General features: G+C 42.8%; 1 protein-coding gene across 1 annotated transcript in view; it reads right to left on the bottom strand.

The window, feature by feature from the left end:
• ARF3 (ARF GTPase 3) overlaps nucleotides 1-22,140 on the bottom strand; it is a 65,678-nt gene that overhangs the window by 9,098 nt on the left and 34,440 nt on the right. The window contains exon 4 of the mRNA XM_073614054.1: nucleotides 17,500-17,624. Within this exon, the coding sequence (XP_073470155.1) occupies nucleotides 17,500-17,624 (125 nt within the window). The remainder of the gene's footprint in view (nucleotides 1-17,499; nucleotides 17,625-22,140) is intronic.

Here is a 22,140-nt window from a genome sequence, read left to right as displayed (position 1 = left end):
ACCCCTAAAGAATAACCAAACAGTGGTAGCTGTGCCAAGAAAAAGCACTAGTCAATAACATTGCCTGTGGTCTTGTAGCCAATCTTTTCCCATACTGACTGATCTGCATTGTGTGTGTGGTGGTAGCCATCTTGGTATATTCAGTTTAACAAAACTGTTTTTGCGCCATCATGGATTCCCCTTATGCCTTATTTAATACATTGTTGAAGCCTGTCCTGTTGAACCTGAAAAGGGAGTGATGCCTGAGCAACAGCTATCTACAACTGTATTAGTTTATGTGGTCATTTTGGATCTGTAAGTTAATTTTTTTTGGGGGGGGGGGGGGATTATGTAGTGGTGGATGACTGGACACCTTTTATCTACTGCTTCATTTCTGTAGAAAGTGTCAGAAGAAGGCCTGGTCTTAAAGTGGAGTTCCACCCACTTTTACAACTCTTCAGCATCCCTCACTAAACTGTGCACTGTAAACGAATTGGATATTTTTACATTTTTTTCCTCAGCATCTACTGTATATCTGCTGTATTCATTTTTCACTTCCTCCTCCCGGGCCATGGCCCATCGCATCATTTCCTGTTTACAATGCCTTCTGGGAAGGGGCAGCAACTTCTCTGACACTGCCGTTGCTATGGAAACCTGACCTGAAACCTATTACACTGCTTGTGCTGCACTGAGCATGTGCGAGATCTGCAAGGATGTGATACAGGAAGAAATACAGTCTGGCTTCAGATGCCCACACTTAAGATGGCCAAGGCCTGCTGTAAGTTTATAAAATAACAAACTACTGCTATAAACTAACAAAACAGACCTTAGTTTACAGACTAACTTTACTAGAATACATTAAGCTTGTGTATTATAAGGGTATTTTTATTTAAAATGTATAATTTTGGCCTGAACACCACTTTAAAGTGGATAATGCCTGAAGGTAATCCTTGGATGTTGAGCCTCTCTATGTGGCTAGGCTATGAAAAAGTGGTATCGCCATACTCAGGTGATCCTGCCAGTTCCCCTCATGCCCTTATTCATTCTTACCACACCAAGCATGGAAGCAGAACTGTGCTGGTGTGGCCAGTTTGCATCTTTATGGAGATACAGGACGCTGTGCGTATGTACAGCCTGCCTTTTTTTTACTATAGTGAGGTCATCTGTCACGCCCTCAAATAGCCTCTGTTCTTGTGTGTACCATCCATTCTAGAGGTTTCCTTTCTGTGTTCCACACTGGTACTGGCTGCAGCTGTGACTGGCTAGAGGACAGTCAGTGTTTATTCCAGCCCCCCGACTGGATGAAAGAAAGGTGCAGCTCCAGCCAGTACTAGAGTGGACTGCAGAAATGAAATCGCTGGAATGCATGATACACATACAAGGAAGAACTGTGTTATGTTATTACATGCCCGAATGTTGAATATTCCTACATGCCCACTGTTACACTGTTAGGTGGAAAGGAAGGCTTTGAGGTCATGGGACTGCACAATAAAAGCTCTCATAAAAAGGTATAAAAAAATCATTTTCAAGATAACTAGATGCATCCATGTTAAAATATGAATATTTAATTTATTTCAGTGCCGGCCGTTAACACTAAAGAGTCAGTCATTTTAGTGGCACTTTAGCGCTGTTTAAGCGTCACTTTTTGGCTGCTAGCGGGGCGCTTTTAACCCCAAAAAGGTTATAAAATTCCTGTTTTGCGGCACTTTAAAAATGCTTTTGAGGCACTTTGAAAGCGCTGCCCATTCATTCCAATAAGCAGAGTGTTTTGAGAGCGCTAAATACAGTGCTCCCAACCCGCTCCAAAGATGCTGCTTGCAGGACTTTTCGGAACGTCCTGCAAGCGCACCACCCAAGTGTGAAAAGTCACACTGAAATGAATGGAAGGCGGTTATCAGGAGCTAAGCGGAGGCTATTTCTAATGCTAAAGCTCCTGAAAACCACCCAGGGTGTGAAAGGGGCCTAAAGCTGGCCATAGACAGATTCAGCACGGAGCAGCTAAATTTCGATCACTGTGTAGCCCTCCTTGATCAACAGACTTATGTCAAAGGGACAACTTTAGTCGATCAATGGCTGTTGCAGCGACTGATCAGTGTATTCTGAACACAGCAAGTTGGCTCACTGAAAAAGAAAATTACCCATCTATGGCCAGTCTAGGCCTAGATAAAAAATCAGCACAAAGGACAGCACTTACATTTACTGAGAATTGGCCATTGTGCTGGTGCTGGCTGTCCTGGTTGAAATCCGAAGTCCTCTAACCCCTCACACCTCACATTTGTGAGGGGTTAGAGGACTTCGGATTTCAACCAGGACAGCCAGCACCAGCACAACATTCAATTCTCAATAAATGTAAGTACTGTCCTTTGTGCTGATTTTTTTACTTTTTCTGGTGCTGCAGGTGTTAATTAAGCTCAGGGACCTATCAAAGGCACTCATCAAGAGTGCTGACTATGCCCACCCTTTCCGCTATCTCCTCAAGTCAAAGAAGCTGTACTGTATCTTCCATTAATGAGAAGCACTCTATAAATGGAGGAGGCAGATCTTTCATTCACCTGCCCCTCCTCCATTCATAGATCACTAATAGTATAGGGCAGGTATAGTCAGCACTCTTGACAAGTGACTGTGAAAGGTCCAGCAGTTGTAGTGACTCCCGCAGCACCAGAAGATAATGGCTGCAGGGGTATGAGGGGCAGAGAACTTTGGATTTCAACGAAGAGAGCAGCCACCAGCACAAGGGACACTTCTTATTCAATGTAAGTACTGCCCCTTGTGCTAATTTAAAAAGAAAAAAAATACATACTCATTTCAAGCTGTGATACACTGCTGCATATTATATTTAATACTGACATATAATCACACACATAGGTTGGACTTGATGGTCTTTTTGCAACCTCGCCTACTATGTAACTAGTCTGCACCTGCACAGCTGTATGAGCTGCAGTGAGGGAAAAAAGTATTTGATCCCCTGCTGATTTTGTACATTTGCCCACTGACAAAAAATTATCAGTCTATAATTTTAATGGTAGGTTTATTTTAACAGTGAGAGAAAGAATAACAAACAAATCCAGAAAAACACATTTCAAAAAAGTTATACATTGATTTGCATTTTAATAAGTGAAATAAGTTTTTGACCCCTTCACAAAACATGACTTAGTACTTGGTGGCAAAACCCTTGTTGGCAATCACAGAGGTCAGACATTTCTTGTAGGTGGCCACGAGGTTTGCACACATCTCAGGTGGGATTTTGTCCCACTCCTCTGTGCAGATCCTCTCAAAGTCATTAAGGTTTTGAAGCTGGCGTTTGGTAACTCGAACCTTCAGCTTCCTTCACATATTTTCTATGAGATTAAGGTATGGAGACAGGCTAGGCCACTCCAGGACCTTAATGTGCTTCTTTTTGAGCCACTCCTTTGTTGCCTTGGCCGTGTGTTTTGGGTCATTGTCATAGGCAGCAGTCCTCCTCCTCCAATCACAGCGAGTTGAGTTGATGCCAAAGAGCTCAATTTTGGTCTCATCTGACCACAACACTTTCACCCAGTTCTCCTCTGAATCATTCAGATGTTCATTAGCAAACTTCAGACGGGCCTGTACATGTGCTTTCTTGAGCAGGGGGACCTTGCAAGCGCTGCAGGATTTCAGTCCTTCATGGCGTAGTGTGTTACCAATTGTTTTCTTGGTGACTATGGTCCCAGCTGCCTTGAGATTAGGGGTGCAACGGATCGTCATCGATCCGTGATCCGTACGGGTCAACCTCCGCGGATCGGGACACCCGCAATCCGCGAAGTGCTCTGCGGCCTTGGCCATAGGAAAGGGCGCGGCTTCGGCCTAGCTCCGGAGCGGCGGCCATCTTGGTACACCCGGCGGCGGCTGCTGTCTCATCAGGAAGTGATGTTTCGTCACTGCCATCTTGCTACACCCCACACTCCTGCACAGTACTGTAATGAGAGAGTGAGAAAGGGGCAAGCGGACATCTTGTTTCACCCACCGGAGTTTTAGATTTAACAGCTATTTTCAACACAAAACGGAGCTTATATGCATAAATACAGTATTTGTAGATAGGACGGACTGTTTAGATGTTGAATTTTAAAAGCAACAGCAAACCTGCTGACCCTACGTGGTTGCTAATGTGACAGAACACCTCTGATTTTCACATTTAATGTTAAATGTGAAAATCAGAGGTGTTCTGTCACATTAGCAACCATGTAAGGTCAGCAGGTTTGCTGCTGCTTTTAAAATTCAACAGTCTGTCCGATCTACAAATACTGTATTTATGCATATAAGTTCCATTTTGTGTTGAAAATAGCTGTTAAATCTAAAACTCCGGTGGGTTTAACAAGATTTTTTTTTTTTTTTTGCTGATCCGAAAATGATCCGATCCCTGACTCTGATCCGAGGATCGATCCAATCCGTGAGTTTTTTGATCCGTTGCACCCCTACTTGAGATCATTGACAAGATTCTCCTGTGTAGTTCTGGGCTGATTCCTCACCATTCTTGCGATCATTGAAACGCCACGGGGTGAGATTTTGCACGGAGCCCCAGACCAAGGAAGATTGAGTGTTATTTTGTGTTTCTTCCATTTGTGAATAATCGCACCAATTGTTGTCACCCTCTCACCAAGCTGCTTGGTGATGGTCTTGTAGCCAATTACAGCCTTGTGTATGTCTACAATCTTGTCCCTGATATCCTTGGACAGCTCTTTGGTCTTGGCCATGGTGGAGAGATTGGAATCTGATTGATTGATTGCTTCTGTGGCCAGGTGTCTTTTATACAGGTAACAAGCTGAGATAAGGAGCATTCCCTTTATGCTCCTAATCTCAGCTCGTTACCTGTATAGAAGACACCTGGGAGCCAGAAATCTTGTTGATTGATAGGGGATCAAATACTTATTTCACTCATTAGTGAAAATCAATAAGTTTTATGAAATGTGTTTTTCTGGATTTTTGTTTTTGTTGCTATTCTTTCTCTTAAAATAAACCTAGCATTAAAATTATAGACTGATCGCTTATTTGTCAGTGGGCAAACGTACAAAATCAGCAGGGGATCAAATACTTTTTTCCCCTCACTGTATATAGACTTCTACTTCTACTAGATTCTTTTGGATTTTATTTCATATCCATTTTATATTGCGGGGAGGTTGGTTTATTCATGATGGTCAATTATTTGCATTGTTGTAACAGTGAGGGTGGATATATTTATTCAGTATTAGCACTATTGTTATATAGTGTTTAACACTTCATTTAATAGGGGAGATACTCTGCACATGTTATATTCATATAAAGTTTTGTTCACATATTTATACAAATTGTGGGTATTTATTCATTTTCCTGTAAGTGAAGCTCTGTAGTTAATAATTGGAAGTCTGCACATTTTTCTATTTATAGAGATACAAATAGATAAAAAACAAAACAAAAACCTCAGAATAAATTATTTTGAACGTGTGTGTGTGTGTGTGTGTGTATATATACATGTGTGTGTGTATATATATATATATATATATATATATATATATATATATATATATATATATACACATATATACAGTGGGGACGGAAAGTATTTAGATCCCTTAAATTTTTCAATCTTTGTTATATTGCAGCCATTTGCTAAAATCATTTAAGTTCATTTTTTTCCTCATTAATGTACACACAGCACCCCATATTGACAGAAAAACACAGAATTGTTGACATTTTTGCAGATTTATTAAAAAAGAAAAACTGAAATATCACATGGTCCTAAGTATTCAGACCCTTTGCTCAGTATTTAGTAGAAGCACCCTTTTGATCTAATACAGCCATGAGTCTTTTTGGGAAAGATGCAACAAGTTTTTCACACCTGGATTTGGGGAACCTCTGCCATTCCTCCTTGCAGATCCTCTCCAGTTCTGTCAGGTTGGATGGTAAACGTTGGTGGAAAGCCATATTTAGGTCTCTCCAGAGATGCTAAATTGAGTTTAAGTCAGGGCTCTGGCTGGGCCATTCAAGAACAGTCACGGAGTTGTTGTAAAGCCACTCCTTCGTTATTTTAGCTGTGTGCTTAGGGTCATTGTCTTGTTGGAAGGTAAAACAGTCTGAGGTCCTGGGCACTCTGCAGAAGGTTTTCGTCCAGGATATCCCTGTACTTGGCCGCATTCATCTTTCCCTCGATTGCAACCAATCGTCCTGTCCCTGCAGCGGAAAAACACCCCCCACAGCATGATGCTGCCACCACCATGCTTCACTGTTGGGACTGTATTGGACAGGTGATGAGCAGTGCCTGGTTTTCTCCACACATACTGCTTAGAATTAAGGCCAAAAATCATCAGACCAGAGAATCTCATTTCTCACCATCTTGGAGTCCTTCAGGTGTTTTTTTTAGCAAACTCCATGTGGGCTTTCATGTGTCTTGCACTGAGGAGAGGCTTCCGTCTGGCCACTCTGCCATAAAGCCCCAACTGGTGGAGGGCTGCAACTTTTGACTTTCTACAACTTTCTCCCATCTCCCGACTGCATCTCAGTCACAGTGATTTTTTGGTTCTTCTTTACCTCTCTCACCAAGGCTCTTCTCCCTCCTTAGCTCAGTTTGGCCGGACGGCCAGCTCTAGGAAGGGTTCTGGTCGTCCCAAACGTCTTCCATTCAAGGATTATGGAGGCCACTGTGCTCTTAGGAACCTTAAGTGCAGCAGAATTTTTTTTGTAACCTTGGCCAGATCTGTGCCTTGCCACAATTCTGTCTCTGAGCTCTTCAGGCAGTTCCTTTGACCTCATGATTCTCATTTGCTCTGACATGCACTGTGAGCTGTAAGGTCTTATATAGACAGGTGTGTGGCTTTCCTAATCAAGTCCAATCAGTAAAATCAAACACAGCTGGACTCAAGTGAAGGTGTAGAACCATCTCAAGGATGATCAGAAGAAATTGACAGCACCTGAGTTAAATATATGAGTGTCACAGCAAAGGGTCTGAATACTTAGGACCATGTGATATTTCAGTTTTTCTTTTTTAATAAATCTGCAAAGATGTCAACAATTCTGTGTTTTTCTGTCAATATGGGGTGCTGTGTGTACATTAATGAGGAAAAAATGAACTTAAATGATTTTAGCAAATGGCTGCAATATAACAGAGTGAAAAATTTAAGGGGGTCTGCATACTTTCCGTCCCCACTGTACATAGTTACATAGTTTGTAAGATTGAATAAAGACACCAGTCCATCCAGTTCAACCTGAGTGAGTACACACTCACATCGGTCCCTACCCTCAAGGAGCCCACAATCCAAGGTCCCTAACTCACATTCATATACTAGGGCCAACTTTTTGGACAGAAGCCAATTAACCTACCAGCATGTCTTTGGAGTGTGGGAGGAAACCAAAGTACCCAGAGGAAACCCACACAAGCACAGGGAGAACATGCAAACTCCAGGCAGGTAGTGTCGTGGTTGGGATTTGAGAGTGCTACCCACTACACCACTGTGCCGCCCCATTTAAGGGGTATGAATACTTGTTCTCTCTCTCTCTCTATATATATATATATATATGTATCCTTTCATGTGACAACACACTGAAGAAATGACGCTTTGCTACAATGTAAAGTAGTGAGTGTACAGCTTCTATAACAGTGTAAATTTGCTTTCCTCTCAAAATAACACACAACCATTAATGTCTAAACCGCTGGCAACAAACATGAGTACACCCCTATGTGAAAATGTCCAAACCGGGCCCAAAGTGTCAATATTTTGTGTGGCCACCTTTATTTAACTTTAACCCTCTTGGGCATGGAGTTCACCAGAGCTTCACAGGTTGCCACTGGAGTCCTCTTCCATGACGACATCACGGAGCTGGTGGACGTTAGAGACCTTGCGCTCCTCCACCTTCCATTTGAGAATACCCCACAGATACTCAATAGGGTTTAGGTCTGGAGACATGCTTAACCAGTCCATTAGCTTTACCCTCAGCTTCTTTAGATAGGCAGTGGTCGTTTTGGAGGTGTGTTTGGGGTCGTTATGTTGGAATACTGCCCTGCGGCCCAGTCTCATGGTTCCCTCAGTGAACTGTAGCTCCCCAGTGCTGGCAGCACTCATACAGCCCCAGACCATGACACTCCCACCACCATGCTTGACTGTAGGCAAGACACACTTGTCTTTGTACTCTTTACCTGGTTGCCGCCACACACACTTGACACCATCTGATCAGACCACAGGACATGGTTCCAGTAATTCATGTCCTTAGTCTGCTTATCTTCAGCAAACTGTTTGCAGGCTTTCTTGTGCATCATCTTTAGAAGAGGCTTCCTTCTAGGACGACAGCCATGCAGACCAATTTGATGCAGCATGCGGCGTATGGTCTGAGCACTGATAGGCTGACTTCCCACCCCTTCAAACTCTGCAGCAATGCTGGCAGCACTCATACGTCTAATTCCCAAAGACAACCTCTGGATATGACGCTGAGCACGTGCAGTCAACTTCTTTGGTCGATCATGGCGAGGTCTGTTCTGAATGGAACATGTCCTGTTAAGCCGCTGTGTGGTCTTGGCCACCGTGCTGCAGCTCAGTTTCAAGATCTTAGCAAACTTCTTATAGCCTAGGCCATTTTTATGTAGAGCAACAATTCTTTTTTTCATATCCTCAGAAAGTTCTTTGCCATGTGTTGCCATGTTGAACTTCCAGTGACCAGTATGAAATAGTGAGAGAGATAATACCAAATTTAACACACCTGCTCCCCATTCACACCTGAGACTTTGTAACACTAACGAGTCACATAACACCGGGGAGGGAAAATGGCTAATTGGGCCCAATTTGGACATTTTCACTTAGGGGTGTAATCACTTTTGTTGCCAGTGGTTTAGACATTAATGGCTGTGTGTTGAGTTATTTTGAGGGGACAGCAAATTTATATAAGCTGTACACTCACTACTTTACAACGTAGCAAAGTGTATTTTCTTCATTGTTGTCACATGAAAAGATATAATAATATATTTATAAAAATTTAAGGGGTATACTCACTTTTGTGAGATATATATATATATATATATATATATATATATATATATATATATATTTGCTGTAATTTAATTTACCAGATTAACCCCTTCACGACCGTACACAAATACCTTACACCCTGGCTCCTTTTTTTTAGCGCCGACGGTCAACTTTCTTGGGATAACAACCAATGCGGCCAACGACGTCTCCCCCCTCCCTGTCTCCTTCCACGGATCATCCGGCTCTCCCGTCCCACCGGGAGGCCCGAGCGACCAGCCGGCACATCCGCCAGCTGGAGGCCCAAACTAAGCCGGAATCAGCTTCGATCAGGTCTCAGAGCTAGTAACCCAGAATTGATGTCATGATATCACTTCAAATTTTTTTAAAACATTGAGTACACAAAACAGCCAAACTTGCCTTTTTGAATGCTTTTAAGTGCAAAGGAGAGATTTGGGGATCCCTCCATAAAGAGTACCTGTCACTGTCTATCACTGTCACAAGGAATGTTTACATTTCTTCTGACAGCAATAAAAGTGATCGGAATTTTTTTTACAAAGGGACAGTGTAGCATCACCCTCCGTAGTATGGGACTCCTTTAAGCTTTTCGCTCGCTCAACATTAATTACTGATATCAATCAAATAAAGCAGATTCTGCCAGTGCCCTCGGTAAGGCGATGGCGGACCTGTCCTCCTCTGAGAGAGACTTTGCCACCACCCCGACCCCCGCAAATGCAAACCTGCTCAAACTACAAACTAGAGTAGTCACCCAGCTACAATTTCAAAAAGCAAGACAAAAACTCTTTTTCTCTAAACAAAAAATGTTTGAATATGGGGAAAAAGCGGGCAGGTTATTGGCGTACTTAGTACACAGTGAAGATAGACCCCCGGTGGTTATCACACTACATGGCCCTGGAGGACAACAAATAACAGACCCACCCATGGTGACCTCCATGTTTAGAGACTTCTTTGCCGACTTGTACAAAACAACAGTTCCCACTGAGACGCAATCAATGTCCCTCTTCCTTGAGAAGGTGACTTTCCCACAACTGACGAAAGAACAGATAGACCTACTAGAGGTACCCCTCACCACAGACAAAATCACAACCGCCATTGCTAGTTTCGCCCGGTCTAAATCCCCAGGATCAGACAGGCTCCCAATTGAGTTCTATTCCCAATTTAGTGAAACACTCACCCCCAAATTACTGGCTTTATACATCTCTTTGAGACTGGGACTCTACCCCCGTCCATGACAGAGGCAACCATAGTCCTCATCCCCAAAACAGGAAAAGACCCGGGATACCCAGAATCTTACCGCCCCATATTCCTATTACAGGTTGACATCAAGATATTGGCCAAAGTACTATCCATCAGGCTCAATCAGGTAATCTTGTCCCTAATACATACAGACCAAGCAGGTTTCATGCCTGGTCGCAATACCTCGTTTAATCTCCGGAAATTATACATAAATCTACAGGCTATACATGAGGAGGTTGGTTCACGAGTTGTAGTAACTTTGGATACAGCAAAAGCTTTCGACTCGGTGGAGTGGAGGTATCTCTGGAGATGTTTGGAGGGCTATGGCTTCGGTCCCAAATATATTAAGTGGGTTCAAGTATTATACCAGGCACCCAAAGCCAAGGTGATAGCCAATGGGTGGCTGTCTCAGACATTTGACCTTAGCAGAGGTACGAGACAGGGCTGTCCTTTGTCCCCACTATTGTATGCTCTTGCGGTGGAACCCCTTGCGATATCTATCCGAGCAAACCCAGAGATTAAAGGACTGAGAATGGGCTCCTTAATTGAAAAAATCAGTATGTATGCAGATGACACGCTGTTATATTTAGCAGACTCAGGCCCATCTTTACACACCGCACTTCACACGATCGAACAATTCGGAACATTTTCAGGATTGAAAATAAATTGGGATAAGTCCCAAATTCTACCAATCGATAGCTTCCCACCCCCAGAATCCCAAGCCAGACTACCACTACAGAGAGTTGCTGTCATTAAATATCTGGGGATCCATATATCCAGATCCTCTACAGACTACATATCCCTTAATATAGACCCTCTCCTTTCCCTGGTTAAAACTAAAGTACAAATATGGTCCCGACTCCCACTTGGAACCTGGGGCCACATAAATTTAATTAAAATGATCCTACTCCCTAAAATACTGTATGTCCTATGGCATACTCCAGTTTACTTACCCCTGAAACATTTCAAGTCTCTGGAGTCCCTTCTCAAGCCCTTTGTGTGGGGAACTAACAGACACAAACTGGCATGGCAAACTCTCAAGAACCCAACTGACCTTGGTGGCACAGCTCTCCCTGCCTTTAACCTATATTACATCGCATCACAATTGTCACAGCTATTCCACATAGATAAAACGGATAGTGAGAGATTTCTCACGCTCCTATGTCCAAATTGGGCACAACACACCAAGGACTCAATATACAAAGGGACAGTGTAAAAATAAAATAGAATGAATTAAAAAAGGAAAAAAACAAAACAAATTTAAAGCGCCCCATCCCTCCAGGCTCACTGAAGCGAACACATACCTAAGTCGCGACCGCAAATGTAAACAGTGTTCAAACCACACATGTGAGGTATCGCCGTGATCGTTAGAGCGAGAGCAATAATTCTAGCACTAGATCTCCTCTGTAACTCTAAACTGGTAACCTGTAGAAATTTTGAAAGCGTCGCCTTTGGAGATTTTTAGGTACCGTGGTTTATCGCCATTCCACTAGTGTATGCAATTTTAAAGCATGACATGTTAGGTATCTATTTACTTGGCGTAACATCTTTCACATTATACAAAAAAACTGGGCTATCTTTTACGCTCTTTTTTTTTTTCATTCATGAAAGTGTATTTTTTGCAAAAAAATTGCGTTTGAAAGACCGCTGCGCAAATACTGTGTGACATAAAATATTGCAACAATTGCCATTTTGCTCTCTAGGGTCTTTCCTAAAAAAAAAAACATATATAATGTTTGGGGGTTCTAAGTAAATTTTAGCTAAAAATACGGATTTTAAGCAACAAATGTCAGAAAAAGCCTTATGCTACGTACACACTATCGGAAATTCAGCCAGCAAAAGACCGATGAGAGCTTTTGGTCGGAAAATGCGACCCTGTGTATGCTCCATCTGAGTTTTGCTGGTGGAAATCCCGCCAGCAAAAGATGGAGAGCAGGTTCTCAATTTTTCGGTTGGAAAAAGTTCCTATCCGAAAACGCGATCGTCTGTACAAATTCCAACGCGCAAAATTCCTACGCACGCACGGAAACAATTTGACGCATGCTCGGAAGCATTGAACTTAATTTTCTCGGCTCGTCGTAGTGCTGTACGTCACCGCGTTCTTGACGGTCGAAAGTTCAGAGAACTTTTGATTGACTGTGTGTATGCAAGGCAAGCTTGAGCGGAATTCCGTTGGTAAAACTATCCAAGTTTTTTCCGAAGGAAAATCCGCTCGTGTGTACGCGGCATTAGGCATGAAGGGGTTAGGGACTTGTGTCAGAGCCTCCAGCAGGGGGAATAGTGAGCAGATAAATAGTGACATAACAAAATCTCACTGCAAATCTCCTGAGACCAGTAGTCAGAGGCAGCAGCACCATAGCTCTTATTGTAGATATAAAGTTATAAAGCTGAGGTCACAGTAATGCCTAGGCACAGTCCCTCAAGAAGTATATTGCTATTTTAGGAGGAATTCAAGACAAAAATGCACTGAGGGGTGCTTACAAATGGTCAGCTTTTATTAATTTATGTAAATCTTTTACCCAAAAAAACACAAAAAAATGATTCGTGTAACTGTTTAACTACTTCCCTACTGGGCCAATTCTGACATTTCTCTCCTATATGTAAAAAAAAAAAAAAAAAATAGTATTTTTTTTTCTAAAAAATTTGTTAGAACCCCCAAACTTTATACATCTTTTTTTTTAGCAGAGGCCCTAGAGAACAAAATGGTGGGTGTTGCAGATTTTTTATGTCGGTATTTGCGCAGTGTTTTTTCAAACTCAATGTTTTTGGAAAAAAATACACTTTAATTACCCTTATTGTACACAAACACTACATAATACATATTTTTTTGTTAAAGTACAAAAGATGATGTTGCGCTGCATAAATAGATACTCAACATGTCACGCTTTAAAATTGTGTATGCCCGTGGAATGGCACCAAACTACAGTACCAAAAAATCTCCATAGGCGATACTTTAAAGCCTTTACAGGTTACTAGAATTACACAGGAGGTCTGGAGCTAAAATGATTGCTCTCGCTCTGACGTTTGTGATGATACTTCACAAGTGTGGTGCGATCACTGTTTACGTATGCGTGCGGGACTTATGTATGCGTTCGCATTTGCACATAAGCACAGGGGGAGGGGGACACTAGTTTTTTTTATTATTATTGTTTATTTTATTTAAAACTTTTTTTTTATCACCTTTATTGCTTTCGGGAGCATGGGCCGTGACAGGTCCTCTTTATGGAGAGATATGGGGTCAGTATGATCCGCTGATTACCTGGCTGCTAACAAAGAGCCGAAACTGGAATTGACAAAATCCTTGTCGCTTCCAGTTTCCGGGGTCACAGAGAGGGATAAACAACATCAGTTCCTCTCTCTCTGTGTAGTGTCGCCGGCGCTGCCAGTTGCAGCAGTCCTGGGCTCTGCAATCAGACAGGTAAGGAAGTGTGTTACTGTCCAAATTACTAGGTAAAAATATCCCCCAGGGATGTCAGGCATGATTAACATAATTCAGATGAAGACACGCGGTGATTCTATGCTGGGCTGGCCATTATAAATTATGTCAAGAAATGCCTATGGCCTATTACCTGTGTATGCTCAGATATTGACAAAAAATGCTATACTCACACTCTGGGCTTAGATAAGATAGCAAATGCAGGCAAGCCAGCCATACACGGATTGAAATTTAGCTGAATTTCGAACCATGTATGGGCACCCTGGTTGTACACAAGTTGATCTATCCATCAACTTGTGTACATCCAGCCTGTTGAGTTTTTCCCGAACAATTAGTGCCTCCGGCTATAGTTGGCAACACAATCATTGTGTTCTGCCTGCAGGAAAGGATGCCCGCACTCCCCATTAGCAGAACACAATAAAGCTGCAGAAGGGATTCCCCCATCAACACTGGCTGTGTTGATGGGGGAAATCAAGCAATTTTCTTTCCTTTCGACCTGTGATGAAGGGAAAGAATAATGCATAATCTATTGCCCTCCTTACATATACCCTTTTCTATCTATGGGCCAACTATGAGCTAGCAAATACAAAAAAAGGTAAACTTATCCTTAAAAATAAAAACTCAAACACATTCATATCCAAAATAGGTACACAAAGTCGTTACATAAACCCCTTCATGTGCATCCGCCATAGTCTTTTAACAAGTCTGGGGGCTTTCCAATCGCATGACCACTGTGATTAGCTACCACAGTGGTCACATGTTTGGGAGTCCTTCCCGCTGGCTCCTGATCCTAATTAGAGACAGGGAGTTGGAGACTCAATTATTGCGTACACTGAACAAAGAAGCACCAGCTACATGAAACATATTTGTGGTGTGTGGGCGTTATGTTACATGGTCATCAAGAGGTTAAAATGTCATATAAACAGTCCTGTGAAAACAAAACTAGTGGTGTCTGTGTGCCCATGCCATGCATACAGCGAGCCGTTATACCTCTAGGCGCTGACTGCACGCAAATATGCGGTCTCACGGCGGCTAGGCCTTAGCGCCGAGGGGTCGCATATTTGCGTGCATTAGCACCAATAGAGCTGTGCTGAGAGCGCATGCCCAGCACAGTGACCGGCGTCTCACGAAGAGCTCCCGAACACTTCTTACGGGAGTTTCTGATCACGTGACCACCATGACAGCCAATCACAGGGGTCACAAGCCCCGCTCGCCTCCTGGAATGCCAAATCCCTTAAAGGGCTGGTAGGGAACCGACGCTAAGGGGTTAGATTATTGCTGAATGTGGTCTCTTTGCATCAGAATGTAAAAAATTTGCAGGTTTGGACCTGCAAACACAAGCTATGGTCCCACAGTACAGTAGAAGCTTCCACAGCTATGTGGTGGATGAAATAGTCACAGACAAAACATTTTGAGGGTGTTCGGTCTGGCCATCATATTAGTTCATCTCCTATTGCAAAGTTAATTGGCTAAATGTAGTGATTTACTAACTAATCTCATGCTTTTCACTTAGACCAGAGTTCTTAGAGTTTTTATCCCATTATAGACAAATATATCTACTTGAAAGTACATGTTTATACAGTTTAAAAGGCAGTGGCATTTGTGAAGGTTTCAAGCATACAGACTGTACTTCAGAAACTCTACAGTGGGGAAAAAAATTATTTGATCCCCTGCAGATTTTGTAAGTTTACCCACTTACAAAGAAATGAAGGGTCTATCATTTTAATCATAGGTGTATTTTAAATGATAGACAGAATATTAATCAAAAATCCCAAAAAAGCACACGATACAAATTTTGTAAATGGAGTTTCAGTTCAGTGAGTAAAATAAGTATTTAATCCCCAAGCAAAGCATAACTTAGTACTTAGTGGAGAAATCCTTGTTACCTCTTACCACAGAGGAAAGACATTTCTTGTAGCTGGGTACCAGGTTTGCACACATCTTAAGAGGGATTTTGGTCCACTCTTCTTTACAGATCTTCTCTAAATCCTTAAGGTTTCTTGGCTGTCGCTTGGCAACTCAAAGTTTCAGCTCGATCCATACATTTTCTATAGGATTAAGGTCTGGAAACTGGCTAGGCCACTCCATGACCTTAATGTTATTTGAGCCACTCTTTTGTTGCTTTGGCGGTATTTTCTGGGCCTTTGCTGTGCTGGAAGGCCCATTCACGAACCATCTTCAGTGTTCTGGTGGTGGGAAGAAGGTTCTCATCCAAGATTTTACAATACATGGTCCCGTCCATTGGCCCCTTAATGCGGCAAAGTCGGCCTGTACCTTTAGCAGAGAAACAGCCCCAAAGCATAACGTTTCCACCTCCATGCTTGACTGTAGGGATGGTGTTCTTAGGGTCATAGTCATTATTTTTCTTTCTTCAAACATGACGAGCCGAGTTAATGACAAAGAACTCAATTTTGGTCTCATCTGACCACAGCAGTTTCTCCCAATCTTTCTCTGAATCATTTAGATGTTCATTGGCAAACTTCAGACGGGTCTGTACATGTGCCTTCTTGAGGAGGGGGACCTTGCGGGTGCTGCAGGATTTCAATCAATGGGGGTGAATTGTGTTACCAATGGTTTGTTTGCTGACTGTGGTCCCAACTGCCTTGAGATCATTCACAAGCTACTCCCGTGTAGTTCTGGGCTGATCCCTTACTTTTCTCATAATCATCCTTACCCCATGAGGCGAAATCTTGCATGGAGCCCCCGACAGAGGGCAATTGATGGTTATTTTGTATTTCTCCCATTTGTGAATAATCTCTCCAATAGCTGTCTTCTTCTCACCAAGCTTCTTGCAGATGGTCTTGTAACCCATTCCAGCCTTGTGCAGGTCTAAAATCTTGTCTACAGTGGGGGGTGCCGATGCTCGTGGCCGATGGTCGCGATGACCGCCGGCCACGAGCGATCGTGAGCAGGAGACACAGAACAGGGACGAGTGTGTGTAAACACACACTTCCCTGTTCTGTTCTGAGAGGAGTGACAGATTCTGTGTTCCTATTAGCTAGGAACCACGATCAGTCACTTCCTCTAGTCAGTCCCCTCCCCCTTCAGTTAGAATCACCTCCCAAGGAACACAATTAACCCCTTGATTGTGCCCTAGTGTTAACTCGTTCACTGCCAGTGAAATTTATACAGTAATCAATGCATTTTTATAGCATTGATCGCTGTATAAATGCCAATGGTCCCAAAAATGTGTCAAAATTGTCCGATGTGTCCGCCATAATGTCGCAGTCACGATAAAAATCACAGATCGACGCCATTACTAGTAAAAAAAAAAAAAAGAATAATAAAAATGCTATAAATCTATTCCCCAATTTCTAGATGTTATAACTTTTGCACAAACCAATCAATATACGCTTATTGCGATTTTTTTTTACCAAAAATATGTAGAAGAATACATATCGGCCTAAACTGAGAAAAAATTAGTTTTTGTTTTTTTTTTTTAATGGGGATATTTATTATAGCAAAATATACAAAATATTGTGTTTCTTTCAAAATTGTCACTCTTTTTTTGTTTATAGCGCAAAAAATAAAAAACGCAGAGATGATCAAATACAACCAAAAGAAAGCTCTATTTGTGGAAAAAAAGGACGTCAATTTTGTTTGGGTGCAACGTCACACGATCGCGCAATTGTCAGTTAAAGCGACACAGTGCCGAATCGCAAAAAATGGCCCGGTCCTTCAACAGCCAAATCTTCCGGGGCTGAAGTGGTTAAAATACACCTATGATATAAACTATAGACACTTCATTTATTTGTAAGAGGCAAACTTACAAAATCCATAGGGGATTAAATAATTAAATTTTCCTCACTGTATATTGCTATTGTGGGATATTGGTATCATACTTCCTGCAACTGAATGTATTTAATTACTAATTCAACTAACCTGTTTATTTGCAAACACGAGCAAAACAGCATCCCGAAGCTCATCCTCTGCCAGCATTCTCATCAACTCTTCACGTGCCTCATTTACTCTTTCTCTGTCATTACTGTCCACCACAAATATTAGGCCTGATAAAACAGGAAGACACAAATCATTATATTCTACTGTTACTCTACCATTGGTAATTCCATCACTTTCTAAATCAATATTACATTAGTCTAACTTCCAAATATACAAGCGCATTGAGAGCAATCCTTCATGTCACTTACTGGAATAAAACATGACAACCCACTTGCAATATATATAACAGGTACAAAGGTAAATTGGCTTATTTATAAACGTAATAATTCAGGTAGTACTTAGATTATGAAAAAAGGTAGTAATAAGGGTAATTACAAATACCTTTCTACTTTTTATCTGTAAAGAGGTAGGGGCAAGCACCAATATAAATATCCTTTTCCTTTAGAGACCATCCTTACTTCAGCCTTGGAGAGTGATGTATTATTCTTTGATCCCAGCTTAGGGAATATGTTCTTAGGGGTTCCTGTTGTTTGGGGACCCATGGAGGCAGTAGGCTCCCTAATGCTGCTATCAGATGATGTCTATGCAGAAGCTTCTAAAACCTTACTTAACCACTTGCCCACTGGGCACTTATACCCCTTCCTAACCAGGCCAATTTTCAGCTCTCGGTGCTCTCACATTTTGAATGACAATTACTCGGTCATGCAACACTGTACCCATATGAAATTTTTGTCCTTTTTTCACACAAAAAGAGCTTTCTTTTTGTGGTATTTATTCAGGACTGGGTTTTTCATTTTTTGCTCTATAAATGAAAAAAGACCGAAAATTTTATAAAAAATGCATTTTTCTTCATTTCTGTTATAACATTTTGCAAATTAGTAATTATTCTTCAAAAATTTTGGCCAACATTTATACTGCTACATATCTTTGGGAAAAAATAACCAAAATAAGTATATATTATTTGGTCTTTGTGAAGGTTAAAGAGTCTACAAGCTATGGTGCCAATCCCTAAAAATGTATCACACCTGATCACACCTGATATACTGACTGCCTAGCTCATTTCTTGAGACACTGAGGCTGGGTTCACACTGGTGCGACACGACAGCCGTCCTACTTTGGATCCGACTTTGCCCTGCGACATGAAGCCGGCATGTGTCCGACTTTCAATGAACGGGGATCCGACTTGGATCCCCGCCAATGCCGGCACTGTGTTTGGTATGAATCTTTAGGGGGGAACTCCGCGCCAAATTTTAAATAAAAAACCGGCATGGGTTCCCCCTCCAGAGGCATACCAGGCCCTTGGGGGGGTCGCCCCCAATCCATACCAGACCCTTATCCGAGCACGCAGCCCGGCCGGACAGGAATGGGGGTGGGGACGAGCGAGCGCCCCCCCCCCCTCCTGAACCGTACCAGGCCGCATGCCCTCAACATTATGCCGTCACAGTCCCTGGGCATGCTGGGACTATGACGGCATAAGGGGGCGTGGTCATCGGGTGATGACCACGCCCCCTAAAACGTCACAGTCCCAGCATGCCCAGGGACTGTGACGGCATAAGGGGGCGGGGTCACCGCCTATATAAGTCAGAGCAGAGCGCACAGAGAGCATTCTAGCCCCAGAGAGCGTCGTGTCAACATCAGGAGAAGAGGGCAGAAGGCAGAAGATTGAAGACCAGGCTCCTCCGCTTTAGCAAAAGAGCGGCAAAAGAGCAGAAGAGAGCGGAGGAGCCCGGCAGAAGATCCGGAGAGCGTGGAGAAGAACCGGAGAGACCCCCGAAGTCGGAAGAAGACCCCCGGAGCTGTCTAATAAAATGCTTTAAAAATCTGTGTAGTGTTTTTTTTTAAATTGACACTTTTTTCCTAGGTGAATGGGTAGGGGTACGCTGTACCCCATACTCATTCACATAGGGTGGGGGGCCGGGATCTGGGGGCTCCCTTATTAAAGGGGGCTCCCGGATTCCGATAAGCCCCCCGCCCGCAGACCCCGACAACCAACGGCCAGGGTTGTCGGGAAGAGGCCCTTGTCCTCATCGACATGGGGACAAGGTGCTTTGGGGTGGGGGGGCCGCAGCGCGCCCCCCTCCCCCAAGGCAACAACCCCCCATGTTGAGGGCATGCGGCCTGGTACGGTTCAGGAGGGGGGGGGGGGGCGCTCGCTCGTCCCCACCCCCATTCCTGTCCGGCCGGGCTGCGTGCTCGGATAAGGGTCTGGTATGGATTGGGGGGACCCCCCACGCCGCTTTTTCGGCGTAGGGGGTTCCCCTCAAGTTCCATACCAGACCCAAGGGCCTGGTATGCTCTTGGAGGGGGAACCCATGCCGGATTTTTATCTAAAATTTGGCGCGGAGTTCCCCCTCAAGATGATCTGAGCACAAGTCGCGTGCCGAAGTCGGATCATGCGAGACGGCAATCCGACTTTGATCCGACTTCAATGATAGTCAATAGGCTGAAGTAGGATCAAAGTCGGACCAAAGTAGTACAGGGAGCATTTCTAAAGTCGGAACGACTTGTGTCGGACCAGTTAGGACGGCTCCCATAGGGAAACATTAAATTTCACACGTCATGCGACATGAGCTCCCAATGTCGGAGCGTTTGTCGGACCAGTGTGAACCCAGCCTTAGGGCCGGTTCCCACTGGTGCCATGTCCAACATCGCATGTGATTCGCACCACAGTACAGTAGAAATCACATGCCATCTATAGTAAGGCTGAATTTACATCGCATTCGGACCAAACTCGCACAGGACCCTTTTTTGGTCTGCAGCAGAATCGGATCGCATGGGTGTTCATACCCATGCGATCCAGTTCCTGTCCGAATTTGCAGTTCACACTGCGATATGAGAACTGATTTGGAGGTGTCATTAACCTTTAATTGACACTCCCAGCAGTTTGCATAGGGCACTGTGAACTGCCGCCAGGAGACATGCAATGCGGGAACCCGCAGTGGATTCACGGGATTCCCACACGCTGAAGTGTGAACCAAGTCTTAAGCTGGCCATACATTACACCTTTTTTCGTATATAAAACCCCTCTAGATTTACCTTCAACTATGTAGTGCAAGGGCCTGCCTGATTGCATACAAATTGAAAGTGTTTAGATTTGACCTCATATTATATGTTTCTGGTAAATCTAAAAGGAAAATTGGACAAGAAAATTGTATAGTGTATGGCCAGCCTAACAAGCTAGGAAAGTACAAATACCCCCCAAATGACCCCTTTTTGGAAAGTAGACATTCCAAGGTATTTAGTAAGAGGCATGGTGAGTTTTTTAACCATCCTGGTGGTATGATTATGTAAGATTTTTGCGTCTCAAAGCGGTACAATTATATTGCATAGAAATTTGGCGTTTTATATTGTAGGCCTGTAATTTTTAGCAATAACACATTTAAATCTGTCCACCAAGAGTCTAGTAGATATCCCGGGTATGATGAAGTTTGAAACACAAAATCATAAATTATAATATAATAAATAAATATAAATAATTACAAAAAATAATAATATAATAATAATAAAATTAATTTCCCCACGATTCACTATCACTCAATTCTGCAAGTGTTCTAATTTACTATCGCTGTTTTCTAGCTGATCTAAAACCAATTTTGATGTAAAGGGACACTTTTTGGTTGCTAAGGACAATCTCCAGTTTCCAGGCAGAAAGAACATTATATATAATATAAAACTGCATGCAGGGCACTGGACAAAGCACTGGGGACAAAAGGGATGTGAAATAATTTCATACAGTACTGTAATCTGTAAGATCCCCTGAAGAAGTCATGTGATCGGTGATGACACGCGTAGGGACGGAATAGGCTGTTTCACATTGCTAGACACAGAACGAGTTCGCTGCTCGTAGGAGAGAGGTTTGCTCTGCATTGTTTTTATGTGAGTACATCTACTTAAAGATTTTTAATAAAGCATTACCTGGTTAATACATACTTCACTATCAAGTACCTTTGTCCTGCATATTCCTGTACATACATACCTGAGATGTGGAGGCTGAGCTAGGATCCGCGCTGGTCCAGGACCCCTGATAGGACCATAGCCACTTGTAATCAGCTGCCATTAGGATAACCCAACACCGGCAAGCGTGGATATAGGGACGCGATGGAGGCTCAGGACCTGGCGTTTTAGCTACAATTCATGCGGTTGACCTAGCACCGCTAGGTAAGGGGCCACTGCTTACATTAGTGTTTTATGCACGAGGAGGACACTGAGTGAATTGCATCCCAGACACCTCACTGTTGTTTTGTTGAATACACCAGAACTTGCTTTTGCACCTTCAATGACTTTTACACTGGCACTTTAAGTTTGCTGCACTTACGGGCATGTCATTGGTCATTTGTTTCGCAGGCCAGCACAATATATTTTATATCACTATTATTGGGACATTTATTTATATTATTTATTATCCATATTGCGTTGGATTGATGTGTTTTATTTGCGATATCTAGATCACCTTTAAGCACTGGCACTTTGTATGTTTTGCACCATTTATAAGGATATGTTTTTGATGGTTATTTCTGATTTATTCTATGTATTTTTATTTAGAATTATTCACATGAAGTAGTGTGTATGTCCCTTTGTGCACCAACACATGATTATCTAGATTTATATGTTTTTAGTGTCAAC

Source organism: Aquarana catesbeiana, linkage group LG02 (assembly GCF_042186555.1).
Source record: "Aquarana catesbeiana isolate 2022-GZ linkage group LG02, ASM4218655v1, whole genome shotgun sequence".
Lineage (NCBI taxonomy): Eukaryota > Metazoa > Chordata > Amphibia > Anura > Ranidae > Aquarana > Aquarana catesbeiana.
Note: the sequence above shows the minus strand (reverse complement) of the source record. Positions and strands in the feature narration are given on the sequence as shown.